Source organism: Rattus norvegicus, chromosome 1 (assembly GCF_021556685.1).
Source record: "Rattus norvegicus strain SHRSP/BbbUtx chromosome 1, alternate assembly SHRSP_T2T, whole genome shotgun sequence".
Taxonomy (NCBI): Eukaryota; Metazoa; Chordata; class Mammalia; order Rodentia; family Muridae; genus Rattus; species Rattus norvegicus.
In genome coordinates, this window is record NC_141534.1 from 54,046,445 (window position 1) to 54,060,932 (window position 14,488).

The 14,488-nt window shown below is 46.5% G+C and overlaps 1 protein-coding gene across 18 annotated transcripts in view; it reads right to left on the reverse strand.

Annotated features, from left to right (window-relative positions):
* The window catches only part of Pde10a (phosphodiesterase 10A), a 452,353-nt gene that overhangs the window by 45,028 nt on the left and 392,837 nt on the right, over nucleotides 1-14,488 (reverse strand). For 14 of the 18 annotated variants that reach the window (XM_087586493.1, XM_087586490.1, XM_087586512.1 and 11 more), the window contains 2 exons: nucleotides 13,158-13,207; nucleotides 361-501 (listed from right to left, as the gene is read on the reverse strand). In XM_087586493.1, the coding sequence (XP_087442619.1) occupies nucleotides 361-501; nucleotides 13,158-13,207 (191 nt within the window). The remainder of the gene's footprint in view (nucleotides 1-360; nucleotides 502-13,157; nucleotides 13,208-14,488) is intronic. The other 4 variants (XM_087586531.1, XM_087586537.1, XM_087586542.1 and 1 more) reach the window with 1 other exon arrangement.

Consider the following 14,488-nt stretch of genomic DNA (forward strand, 5'->3'; position numbering starts at 1 on the left):
ACAGCCCACCTCGGCAGAATCGCCATCCTGAGACACCTGAGAACTGGCCACTGCCGGGAACCATTCAGATGAGGCAGTCAGTCCTGCAGCAGTCCCAATGTGAATTACCAAGAGGCACCGTCTACTTTACATGGATATAAACACCTTTTATCGTTTTCTGTTTAACTGTGTGTTGGAATAAGGGCTCTGTTTCACAGTGAGCACCACCAGTGTAGTTTCCTGAATAAGAAAGTTAAGCTCTAAGTGAATCTTCACTTAATGCTTTTATAACTAACCACAAAACAACTCAAATGATAAGATCAAAACGATATATCATCTCTCTAATTAAGTCCTCAGACCTCCTGGGTCAACTCGCCTTACCCCAAGGATGTCCTCTACCAGCAGGGTCTTCCTAGACTTGGCCACATAGGCAGAGATGGTGGTGCCCTGGGTGATGGGCCCTGCGGGGATGAGACGGGGTTGACCTTCCTTCATTCCGGGTGGTGTGAAGACACACAGACTCTAGGAAGAAGAGAAGAGAACATTTTAGACGGTCTCCTCTGTCTAGCAAGACTAGATCACTAGAGAATCATTACCTAGCTAGGTCCTGTGAAGTCTGGGAGCCAATCACGAGACAAGACACGGGGCGATGCAAGGGTCTGCATGGGGGGCAGCCTGGAGCCTAACATGGAAAGTCTCCTATTCCTGCTTCACACAGAAGGCAGGTTTGAGATCAGAACTCACAAGTATACGGGCATATGCGTATGTACACACACACACACACATACACACACACACACACACACACACACACACACACTCAAGTTAGCCTCCTCTTCTGAATGAGACAGGACATGGAAAAAGAAAGATGGCGTCATACTACTGGGCTCTAGACTCTGCCATACCAACTGATCAATGCTGAGCCCAGGGCTGGTGACGTCACTGGCTTTCCAGGGTTCGCAGAGCACTGCTTTAAGACCCTGTCAATCACGTTGCTTGAGCTACAACTGCACATTTTGGGGGTGCCATGAACTATGAACGCTCTGTCCTCACTGCAAAGTCATGGCTAGTCTTTGTGAGTTGCTGTCCTAAAGTGGCTCTGGGTTAAGCAAGTTTTTGGTTTTGTTTTGTTGTTTTGGTTTTGTTTTGTGTTTTTTTATCCATTCTCAAAGGTATTAGGAGCCATCATTTTGACAAAAATCTCCTCATATGTCAAATTATTTTCGACTTTATAAAAATTGTTCTCTAATTAACAAAGTTGTAGCATGATTATCCACAAACCCGCAAGTACTCAGTAGGCCCCACCTTACTTCCACCTTAAAGATAAAGCAGCCATGTCGGCTGACCCAGGTAACCAACCACTTCGCTGTTAGCCCTGCGCCCACTGAGGAAGCTAAACATTACTGGCTTATCTGCCTCTATGTGCTTTCCAATCTTCCCACCATCAGAGGATTCTCTTTGAGAATACCTTCTACTCACAGGACAAAGAATCCTATAGTAGACTGGAACAACTGGAAGGGGATGGGGAAGGGGGAAAGCAAGGGAGGCAGGGAAGGGACAGAGGGAAGGGAAGAAGGAAGGAAGGGAGGGATGGAGAGAGGGAGGGGAGGAGCAGAGTTGAGCTTCGCCCTAACTCTGGCAGCTTTAAAATGGAGCCAGAAGCTCCACTCGGGACTTGAACGCAGTGCACGTGGAAGAGAAATCCAAGTCGTTCTATTAAAGGGTGACGCCCGATATCTTAGGTCAGGGCACACTTAGAGATAAAAGCAGGTGAGGTAGTGGATGATGGCTGCTCTTATTTTTCAAGATCCTAGAAATGGGTGCCACCTTTAAAACTATTAGCACGCGTCAACTGCATGTAGTCCTGAGTCTTCTCAGTTTTGGCATAGTCAGCCCTTTAACCGGCTCCGAGTCCCTGCTCCCTGCAGAAGCAGCTTCTCTGATCAAGGATGAAAGCTCTGAACTATGAGTCGAAGCATCATTTGCACAAGGCTACTTTCTGGGCACCTCACATCCGTCTACCAAACCAATGTCATCACCATCATCACCATCACCATCACCACCACCACCACCATCATCACCATCACCATCACCACCACCACCACCATCATCACCATCATCACCACCACCACCATCATCATCATCACCATCATCATCACCACCATCACCACCACCACCATCATCACCATCATCACCATCACCACCACCATCACCATCATCATCGCAGCAGCCGCAGCTCCTCACTGATGCCTAAGACCCAGAAGGTGGGTAAGGTTGCTGCTAACCTGACCCCTCCAGCAGCCTGAGCTGCACATTCTGGCCCATCCAGCAGAGAGCAAGCTTCCAGCTGGGTTCCAACTTGATTTACTCTTGGTCTCATGGTGTCCTACCTCTAAGTGCTGCCGGGAAGCCAATAACAGTAGCAAGGGGCTTCATTGTTTTGGGAGGAGGAGGCTCAGGTTCCTCCCTGGCCAGGAATTCACAGGGAGGTGGCTCACCCCTGAGATGCTACTGTGTTTAAACTTAGTATAAGTCTACTATCCACCGAGACATACTGGTGAACTGGCGTTGAAGAAGGAAGGCTACCATCAGCTCTAGAAGTTATCAGAGAGTCAGTTCTCACACTCTCTTTAGACAGAGGAGTAAAGGATGATGGGAGAAGAGGAGGAAGAGGTGGTTACAAGAAAGAAAAAAAAAAGGACCACAGTGTATTCAGCAGGTTAGAAAAAAAAACCCAATAGAATAGACGGACTTTTCACACTGTGGGGAATCAGTCATGAGACTGGTTCGGGGACCCTTTCCCCCATGATAGACAGGACACCAAGCAAGGGACTTCGGTTTAGCCAGGTGATTAGATAAAGAACGTGCTGTGAGCGATAACAGAAAGAACATTCTAGGCTAGCAAGCTTCCAAATGAAGCATTGCATTTTCTACATTTGTTTTAGGCTACAGTGGCTCACTCTGAAGTAATACCACATATGGATCCTGAGACTTAACGACATACTTAGCTGTCAAAGTCCTGAACTCACAGCTCTTACACATTCCTGTGCCTCCGGGCAGTCGCCTGCAGAGGGTGATGGAAAGACTACTGAGAGATGTTAGAGTGTCCAGCGAGCAGGGTCCGAGGAAAGCCATCCCACAGAGGCCGCTTGCTAAGAAGCCTACAGAATGTCCCACTGTTTGCCACAATTTGGAAACTCCTTGTGGATAATTATGAAAGGGTGATTCTTTATGATGGAGATTATACTGGATTTACTAACAAGATTGTGACTTCACGTGTTTGTGAGGCAGAAGTGTTCCTGATAAAGTAAACCACTATTAAAATCTTGGAAACGCTGTCATGTGAGAGAGTCGAGGGTGGCTCTGGGCAGAGGCCCCCAAGGCCGTATCTGTGCTGACTTCTCTGTGTGAGTGGCCCCCTGGCTTCTCCTCTTCTTAATTCTTCTTGCGTTTATTAATTTAGCCTGCATGTGTCCGTGTGCCATGGTTTTATATGGAGGGCAGCAGACAATGCGTGGGAAAGAGTTCTTTCCTTCTTCCTCCATGTGGGATTTGGACGTGGAGCTTAGCTTCACAGGCTCGGCAGCAAAAGCCCTTCTTTTTAACCCAGTGCATGTCACCTGTGCAGAAGTTCCCTTCTTTGCTGATTACATTCGACCATAGACGGAATGACCTGTTTGGGGACAGCACAATCTTCACGACTTTTTAAAATCTAACGAAGAGGGACCTGCTGCTGCGAACAGAAAAGGTCAACGAAGGACTTCCACGATCGGGGCTGGGCTTGATGCTCGGCCACCATTGGGGAAGCTCCATTGAGTTGTATACACTGTAGAAATGGACCAGGGGCAAGGCCTAAAAATGGCCGTCTAATTGTGACCCAGCAAAGCAAATCTTGCCTTAGTTCTTGGCGTTTAAAAATAGTAATTCCTTTCATGAAACATTCTAAGCTTTCCTTCGTGATGAGTCTGCTTTACCTAGTATTAAAAAACAATGGGTGAGAATGAGTACTAAAGAAATTAACAGAGGAAATGGAAGGTTTTTTTTTTTCCCAAGATCGATTTAATTTTTGAGCTGAGGATGTGACTGGGTTACTACTTGCACTATTAAGATGGCGAATCGCTGTCTTCATTTTTTCATAGATGAATACCACCAGACAATATTCTATACACTTACACACATTTATATCTAATTTCCTATAACATCGAGTATGGGCCTCCATAAGATTAATTCCTACACTGGGGTTGGGGATTTAGCTCAGCGGTAGAGTGCTTGCCTAGCGAGCGCAAGGCCCTGGGTTCGGTCCCCAGCTCCGAAAAAAAAAAAAAAAAAGAAAAAAAAGATTAATTCCTACACTAATTTTATATAAATCTAAACAACATTTATTGGCACAAGAGTGCTTCAGAAGTTAGAAATCTAAACACATGGATAGGACCAACACCCTAGACCTCACCCTCTGCCTCCTTTTCTCCAGGACGACTTGACTCACTGCCACCTGCACTGGGATATGGCAGGGAGCAACAGGGGCGAGCACAGGGGTAGCTCTTCAATTAAAGTGATATCCCCAACTGGCAATATTTGTGTGATAGAAGCATAGATTAGATAGATATAGGTATAGATATATATATACATATATATATATAATTTGAACTAGACTAGATTTGTACCGATAAGCTGAATTTGAGGAAGGGATTAAACCATGAAAATTATATATATAACTATATATATATATTATACTTTATATTATATAGTATATGGTATATGATATATATGTGAAGAAAAATAGTAATGTGCAAGGGGATAGACTATATAATTATTACAACAATTATAAATTAATTCAATTTATAAAAACATGACATCATTTAAATGGAGAAGGAAACTCAACCTGCTAATATAAACCAACTCTCTGCTTCAGTGGTAAATCCACCTGGCGGACATTTTCTCTGTCACACACTTCAAAGACGTGTCATTCATGACACTTCCTATTAATGTTGCTTTTGTTTTTGTTTTTGCTGTCAGGCGGCTCAGTTTTAAAACAGCTTTTAATTGGGTGTGTGGGGGTTGTGGGAACACGAAAGGATTAAAAAGACTCAGGTTTTGTGTTACTCTTCTGTGCCACTAGATGGCAGTGCTAGGAAGCAAATTTTCATATGGAGGTGGTGGGACAGAAGGCGCCAAGTTCCAGAAATTTGTAACAGGGAAGGCAAAGAAAGGCACTTTTCAATTCTGCCTAGAATTCATTCTACAGTTGAATGAAGAACATCACAACAATAGTAAACTGCCAGTGCTAAATATAAAAAATGCAACACTTTCAGTTTGCAGCGCTGTGTACAAACATAAACACTGAGTTTCCCTGCTTTTCCATTTCCCCCCAATTTGTACCCAGGTAAGAACGTTCTTTGAACTATATCCTTCATTGTTTTAGAGTACAACCTAATTAGTAATGATACTACTACTAATAATAATAATGAGGGGGAGGGGGAGGGGGAGGAAGAGATGGAGGAGAATGAGGAGGAGGAGAAGAGGAGGAGGAGAAGAGGAAGAAGAGGAAGAAGAGGAAGAAGAGGAAGAAGAGGAAGAAGAGGAAGAAGAGGAAGAAGAGGAAGAAGAGGAAGAAGAGGAAGAAGAGGAAGAAGAGGAAGAAGAGGAAGAAGAGGAAGAAGAGGAAGAAGAGGAAGAAGAGGAAGAAGAGGAAGAAGAGGAAGAAGAGGAAGAGGAAGAGGAAGAGGAAGAGGAAGAGGAAGAGGAAGAAGAAGAAGAAGAAGAAGAAGAAGAAGAAGAAGAAGAAGAAGAAGAAGAAGAAGAAGAAGAAGAAGAAGAAGAAGAAGAAGAAGAATCAGTCGGGAGGGGCTGGGCTACTCTTTGGAAACCAGAGCTGAGGAAGCCAGCCTGGGGCTTTTAAGTGTTTTCTCTGAAGAGGAGAATGATCTCGCAGGCTCCACAATCCAGCACAGTTCTCTGGTAGTTAGCAAGTTCTGCTCTATTATGTCACTCACCAGATTAAGCTGCTCCTGTTGTCAACTGAAAATGCCATTGTCTTTCTGTTGGGAGGGGGGAGAGGGGCAGATGGCTCCCTCTCAAAAATTGCAATGTGTGGAATACCGGCTGTATAAACTTTACCCCAGCTTCCCCATCGCTGTGGACTGCTTCTTCCAAATAAAAGTCCTTTCCCTGGCGCATCACTTTCTCCTGGAGTGACCAGTGTTGCCCACCTATGGCCCTTGCCCTCTGCTCTTCTGTTTGGCCTCTTGGTTTGTCGGATCCAGCAGGTGGTTTGAGGCTGTTCCTCTTTGTAACAGCCGGCTCTGCTGCCCCAGTGGCTTAGTGTGGTTACCCAGTACACAATGATTCCAAGCCACATAGCATGCTTTATCTCGTTTTCAGTTGTTTTCTCTCGTCTGCCTGACTTCCACTTAAAGTGCACGGACCCTAACCTCGGCTAGCAGAACCGAATTACACTCGAGCCCGACGCTTCGCGTTATTGTCCATTTTGGGGATTAGGTCATCTCTGCTGGCCCCTTTATGAACGTGCTTTTTAAGAGCAGAGTTTTGTGATTTGTGTCCCACCTCACTTAACCCTTGGCATTGCCTGATCCACTGAAGCCTCTGTAGTCGTCTGTTTCGGAAGCTTTCTTATAATTTTGTAAATGAAACAACAGGTAATTTGGGTTCTGACATTTTAGAAAGACTGTCCTGGTGTGGTGATGCATGCCTCTAATTCCAGCATGTAGGGGGCTGAGCAGGAGGAAAATGAAGTCAGTCAGATCCAGCTCCACCAGCCCGGGCTACAGAGCAAGCCTGTGGTGAGCTTAAGAAGCCTACTCCCACCTTCCCTTCTGCAGAGTCGGGGTACGCCATCCTCTGAGGAAGTCAGTGCTCCACTTGGAGCTGGGTTTTTGTGCAGGGCGAGAGATGAGGATCCTGCTCCACTCTTACTCACGCAGCCACCTGGTCTGACCACCACCATTTGCTGAGGATGCTGACAAAGACCAGACAGCTGCAAGAGTTTGTGGGTCAGAAGAGGGGTCCTCAACTATCTTCTATTGCATGGGGGTGGGCAGATGTGTCCCTCTCACAAATTGTAATGCGTAGAATACCAACTATATCGACTTTACCAACCTTTGCCCGTTTGACGCTGTAGGCAATGCCTTCCAAATGATAGTCCTTTCCCTGGCCAATTGAATGTTGTTTGCCTTATCGTAGGTCTGCAGTAAAACTTGACGTCCGGGATGGCAATTCCTCCTGCAGTTCTCTTATTGGTCAGGATCGATGTTTTGACCCTTTGGGTCTTTTGTGTTTCTACATGGATTGTCCTTCCGAGTTCTGTGAAGAATTGTGTTAGCATTTTGATCGGGATTGTAGCAAATTCGTAGATGGCTTTTGGTAGGGTGGCCATTTTTCTGTATTAATCCGACTGACCCACGAGCATGGGAGGTCTTTCCGCCATCTGATGTTGTCTTCCATTTCTTTCTTCGATATCATAAAGTTTTTATCATCCAAGTCTTTCACTCACTTGGTTAGAGCTGCCCCAAGATATTTTCCGAGGCCCTTGTCAGAGGTGTTGATGACTTCCCCCATCTGTCATCCGTATACTCAAAGCCCACTGATTTCTGTGTGTTCATTTTGTACCCTGCTACTTTGCTTAGAGTGTTACAAGATGTCCGAGTTCCCTGGTGGAGTCTTTAGGTCTTTTATGTACAGAATCCTATCATCTGAAAATAAAGATGTCTGACTTTTCCCTTTCCTGTGTGTATCCTTCATCTGTCTTGCTGCTCTAGCTAAGACTTTAAGTACTTCACTGAACAGAGGAGAGAACGAGCATCCTCTTGTTCCTGGGCTAAGCGGGGATACTCTTGAGTTTTTCCCCATCCAGCATGATTATGGCTCTGGCTTGTTACACGCTGCCTTTACCATGTCGAGGTATGTCTTTCATAGCCCCATTCTCTCCAGGACTGTTTATCATGAAGGGATGTTGGATTTCGTCAAAAGCTTTTTCTGTATCTAATGAGATGATCCAGTGGTTTCTGCCCTTGAGCCTGTTTACATGGAAGGTTACATCTATTGATTCAAATGAAAGGCTCCATGCCGGAAATGAGTTAGCCCTTTTGGAATTATTGACTATTGGAGGTCCTAGACCCCCAAATGGCATAGGCTCTTGCTGCTGCTTTGGTTATCTTCCAGAACCTGACTGGAAGGCCCTACTGCTGAAAAAAACATCACATACTTCAGTCACAGGAATGCATTGCTCTTAATGTAGAAACCTCATCCCTATTGGCTAGCTTTCATAGAGCTAGAAGACGCTGTACATTCTACTGGGAGAGAAAAATAACTGACAGTCTTACCTAAGCGTAAACCCTGGGAACTAGACCAACAATAGCCCTGGCAACATATGCTCACTGGTACAATGGCGGAATAAATGGGCATTAACCGACCACTTTCTGTCTGGATCTGACACACATTCCACAAGAAGAACTCATGCTTGCTGGTATTACTTGGTCCAAAAGCCTAAGAGTGGCCAGGTCATAGGCCCCAGGGAAACCTAATGCTTCTGCTCTGCTAAGTGGACATAGTGATACATTCCCTTATAGCTTATCTATCAACTCTCATCAAACAAGTTCCTTTTTATAGTGGCGAACTATTAAAAGAGAGGCCTGCAACTTGCTGAAATGTTGGAATAAGAGACTGTGGACCTCTCTCCTCTAAATGAGACAGCCGGCCGTTTATCATATACCGTACCCCAAAGCCTTAGGGACCATCAGGGAAGCAGGGGATGGGTAGGCGGAAAGACTGTCAAAGCTGGAGGGAAAGGGCACAGACACTGTTTGCTGGACATGACAGTGCCTTGCACACACAAACAAATAGTAACTGTGACTGTGTGTGCAAGATCTACAGCAAGAGATCAGGTCAGCAAAACTCCAAGTGTGCATGGGGGAGGGGCTCATGAGATCCCATCCACCTGCTAAGGATCCACTAGCATCCGATGGCTGCTGGGAGATGGACAGTCTACCCAGCCCCAGTAGATCATCGTAAGCAGATCCAGTAGGTTTAAGTAAAAGCACACGAAATTGAGAAGGGATGGTGCAGGGAAGGCAGACGATAAATGGGAGCAGAAGATGGACAGGGAGTGGGGGGAGTGGGTTATATGCACATGTGAAATTATACGCATGTACGAAGTTATACTCGTGTACAAAATTCTTAAACAAAGGCATCACTTTTGAAATGAACAAAACCCAGAACTCTCTCCTCAAGTGCAGGGGCTCCACTGCTCATGAACGAATGGGACATATGAGCACACACTGTAGCAACGGCGTCGCCTCCCCCACAGAGCACAGGTTCTGCTGCAGTGGGGCCCACCCCACCGTCTTTCAGAAACGTCAGCCTTAGTTCTAAGAGGGATTGGACAAAAGGATTGCATGCTTAGAAAAGTTTTAATCATTTGTAGAAGCTAGAGAAAGGTATGTTTTGTGGGTTTTTTTTCACTTAGCATATGTGCATCTACATGAATGTGTGTGTGTCTGCACATGTGTGTGCATGCATGCTTTTAGAGGCCAGGGAGACACCAGATCCCCTGGAGTCGGGAGTTATAGGTGTTTGTGAGCCCTCCGGTGTGGATGCTAGGAATTAACAGGGATGGTTCTTACCTAAGGAACCATCTCTCCAGACCTTAATTATTATTTTTTTTTTTGTGATGCATCACTGGGCTGAGAATGATAAAAGAGTCTCCCTGCCCCCAGAAACCTAAAAGTTAGTAAGAAATTCTGAGAGTTAAACAAGCTTCGCAGCTGCCTTTTTCTTGGGTATCAATAAAGCTGAGATCTGTGCACCTCCCAAGGAAAGTAAGTAAGGTATTTGTCCGGGGTAACCAGGACTCTGCCCTCTCCTGCGGTGATGCAGGGAGCCTGCCCTCTCCTGCAGATGCCGTAGGGAGTTTGCAGTTCTGTCCACCTCTCTGATCTCGCCCGATAGTGCAGTTAAGTGCTCCACCAGAAACAGCTCCCAGCTCTCACTGGAGAGTGTGGGAAAGGAGGTTCAACCCCAGGCACAGAACACGGGAGCCTAATGCTGTACACAAAATAAGGGGTGGGAGGGCACATGAAACATGCGAGCAGCGAATTCCGCACTAGAGAGGGGGCATGAACAAAGGAGGAAGAAACAATTCGGAAAGAAGATGGATGGTCACAAGCATCAGGGAGTAAAACTGGAAGAAGTCAAAGGTGAAGTTAACCCCATCTAGGGATAAAAATCCACTGCAGAATGATGATGGACTGAAAGGACAGGAAAGCACCAGTCCCTTCTCTTGGCTTTAAGAGTCAGAAATTCATCCATCTGAGCTCAATGCAGAGCAAATGTGTTACAGGAGAAAGTCAGTAAAATAAGGCACATGCAGAGAGTCCCACTGGCCGACTCTCCTGAGGGAGCTAAAGGAAGAGCCTCAAGTGGATGATGAGGACTCTGAGGACTCCAGGGAAGGCTACGGCCAAGGAGAGATGGCAGGGAAGGAAAGGGACACCTGGAGGTCAGAGCAAGGCCGTTCCCTAGAGACAAGGAGTGAAGGAGACAGTCCCTACCTGAAAGGCATGAGGAGATGAGGGGGCACAGTCCTTGTGCCTGTGAAGATTCCCGACAGGCAGATAAAAGTTCCCAGAAACATTTATTCCGGGAAAACATAAGGCCAGTAAATGATTACAAACATCACAGACTCCAGGAAGGGGCAAAGAGAGCACAAGATTCAAGGTTAAAGCAAGAGTCAGGAAAACTGATTTCTTATGAGAGAAGACTACGCTCTGGCTATACATCCAGAAGCTCGCAGAGAGGCTAAGCCACACTCATCACAAGTCTCTGTGAGGGAGGGAGAGGAGGTGTGAAAAACCAGCCCAAGAGAAGTGTGTGTGTGTGTGTGTGTGCACGCGCACGTGTGTGTGTCTATGTGTGTGTCTGTGTATGTGTGTGTTTGTGTGTGTGTGTCTGTGTGTGTATCTGTATGTGTTTGTGTGTGTGTTTGTGTGTGTGTGCGTGTGTATGTGTGTGTATGTGTGTGCCTGTGTGTGTTTATGTGTGTGTGTATGTGTGTGCCTGTGTGTGTATGTGTGTGCGTGTGTGCGTGTGTGTGTGTGTGTGTGTGCGTGCGCGCGCCTGCCCATTCAGAGACGGAGAGGGTCTGATACCAGCACTTAGTAAGACTGACAGAAGAGAGATTCAGAATAGTGTGTAGAAAGCTGCACACACAAGGGAGCTTTTTCAAGTCGTCTCTGAGAAGGCTAATCACAGAGTCAGTAATAACCACGTGACTGAACAGAGGAATTTGGGGATCTAACTCCACTCAAGACAGCCTCCCCGTCCCTTACAGGTGTGCTGTGGAGGCTCAGGAGTCCCTGTACACAGCTCTCCTGTCCTCTTTGCCTTGACAGAAGTTCAAAGTCAGCCCCATCACACTGTCTGTGTTAACAGGCTGGCAATGTGTTAAGGGTCCAAGTTTTAGCAGAGGAGGCCCCACTGGGTCCCAACTTGAGTCACCTGTGCACCTCACCTCTGCAGACGTCACCCTAGATACCACACAGCTGCACAGGCAGCCTTGTGATGAAGGCCATCCCAGGGGAGTGATAAGGTGTGGGCCTCGTGAGCACACTGCAAGTGCACACACAAGCCGTGTGCAGAAGCAAATGGGCGTGCCCTACTAGTTTTCTACCAGGAATCCTTATGTGAGCAGGTGTGAAAAGTCAGGTGCTTCGTGGCTCATGAAGGATCTGAAAACCTGGATCTTCTAGATGTTTCGATAGGATGGTGTCTATCAGAAGCTAGAAGAGTGTATGTGTGGAGTGGAGGCTGGACTAGTCAGTGGGCCAGAGTGGGGTGCCACGGCACAGTGTGATACATCACGGAAAACTACAGGAAGTGACATGTTTAATATAAACATGTGCTGAACATGGCTTGGACACAGCCCCCTGTCTTGGGTTCACATGGCACACCTCACTGACATCCTCACTCTGTATGTCAATTAAAATAACTTTTAAATTAAAGACTATCCACACAACTTTGAGGAACAAAGCAGGAAAAACAATATGGCTTTTTATTTTCAATGGATTATCCATCTTAAACGACACAGTCTGTGACACAGTTTCAAGCATTTGAAGTGGGCTGAGGTCCGTATAATATACTATAATAGGCATTCTTGTCTGGCTGCTCCTTTGACAGGCACCAAGAGAGATGCGGGGCATAGCAGAGGTCATTACCCTATTCCAGTTTTGATGTCAGGAAGAAAGACCTTGGTAAGCTGTTATATCGCACAGGCGAACGACGACTGCGGACAGTCACTGATTTGCCATGAGGCAAGCCGTCCAACCAAAATTTGTATGCAGCTGGCTTTCTTTGCCCTGTTGTGCTAGTTCAGGGACAGTGCCTTACAGATCTCAGAGCCTTCTCTGTTAACACGCTCTATAACTTCAAAACTACACTGTTAGTTACACGAGAACACGAGAGTCACACTGCAAATTCACACAACAAATCACAGTGGTGTTGCCTAACTCACAGAAGTGGTCAGTGAAACACATGAGCTCACGAATGAACTTTGTTACAGTAAAGATATTAAGATAGCAAACCAGGCACCAGTACTGAAGATGATGAAATGGGTCTGCACGTGTGTGTGCGCTTGCACACATGTGTACATGCGCGTGTGCGCGTGTGTGTTTGTGTTTGTGTGTGCTGCATGCATGCATTCAACCAGAAATCCAGGGACAGCCATAGAGGCAGAGACCCTGACCCAGGCTTAACAGCCCCACTCCAGACTCTTAAGGGACTCACCTTGCAGACCCTCAGAAAAGTCATGCAATGCTAACCTTTTAATCCTATTTACTCTGAGGCAGATGAAGTGCAGAAAGGACACAGGCTCCCTTCCATGGCATCACAGGGCTGAACTAACTTTTCTAAGAAACACACATTCTAGAAGTGCCACACACAGAGAGGGACACTGTGAACCAAAGCAAAGATACACAATTGATTCCATGATAGGCCTAGGTGCTGCTGGGCTGTCACTGGCAGGTGGGGTAGCTGGAGGTACAGCCCAAGCACAAGCAGGTCTCGGGGTACTCATTGTGACATGCCTACTGTTTGCAGCACGGGGGATTCTAGGAGAGCTTCCGAGAGCTTCTTTTCCAGAGCACCCAAGTCTATATATAGATACTTACATTATTGCACTCTCCAAGGAAGTACAGTGCAAATCCGTCGGCTTTTGTGGCTGCCAAAGCAATAAAAAAAAAAAAAAAAGGAAGAAACTAATCTCAATGGAAGAATATAACATCACAGATTCTACAGCGAGACTCGGGCACCAGCCTTTGTGTGGATTGGCTAACATAGCCGATGCCCATCAACAATAGAACAGTATAATGCATGCCTTTGTTCATCAAAACCAGAAGGCTCCCCGTCTTTACCACCGACTGCAGATGTTTTTGTGGCCTCCTCCGATGCACTCGGGAGGCTGCACACCTCATACAGAGGCACCCGTTGGGCCTTCGACCCTCATGATGACAGGGGGCCACCGCGTTTAATTTTCAAGTGTAAGGAAAATACCCACAAGAGTACTGAGCAGTTAAATAAGCACCCACCAAAAAGCACTGGGCAAATCAATACACATGTAGCGCTGAGGTGAACAGACTTTTAACTTACGTGTTTCTTCCAGATCCTCCAATGGCAATTATCATAACAGACACTGCAAGCTCTCGGACAAGGGGCGTGAGGGGGGGGTTCCGCCTAAATTTGAACTCCCAGTACCTTACTTGGGTCTGTGCCTGTTTGGGTGGGGATCTAGCCTGGTTCATCCACAACCTCTTTATTAGCAAAACAGAGAGGAGGCAAGCTCGTGGAGACGGTGGCAAGTAGCCAGGCATGCGGCGGCAGCGTGCAGAGTGTCTGGCACGGGGGGAAGTCTTAACAGATGCTGACGTGCAGCTGTTTGGGGGTGATGGGGGGTGCTGGGGGCTGTTTGCGCTCTCAGAGTCATGGCAGACAAGGCAGAGCTGTATGTCTGAGGGATGGTCCATCTCCCCCAGCCTGTCTACAAACACAAGCTATTTTGGCAAACTGCATAAAGTGCTGCCTATCCAAATAAGTTCAGAATTAAGGTAAAAACTGACAGCTTCCTTGTAAGAGAAGCCGGGACACTAAGCTGGGTGGATAGGGAGGTTGGGGAGGAGCTGGGAGAAGCCAGAAGAGGAAATAAGCCTGTTCAAAGAATGCTGTACAAAACTCCTCAAAGAATAAATTAAAACGTGAATCTAAAAACCTAACATCTTGCTTCCTGAAGATGCTATTTAACTCACTATGTAAGAAAACGGGTGTCAGTCCCTGGCTGGGCACACCACTTACGGGCAGGCCTGCGGGTGCTTTCTTCATCTCGGGTGACTTGGGAAATTGGGGGTCTGTTTATTCTGATGGCTTCCTACTGGGATGTTTCTACTTCAGACTGAGCCCAGCAACTGAAGGTGATGGAGGGTCGGACTCCCCAGAGTGACAGAGGCCT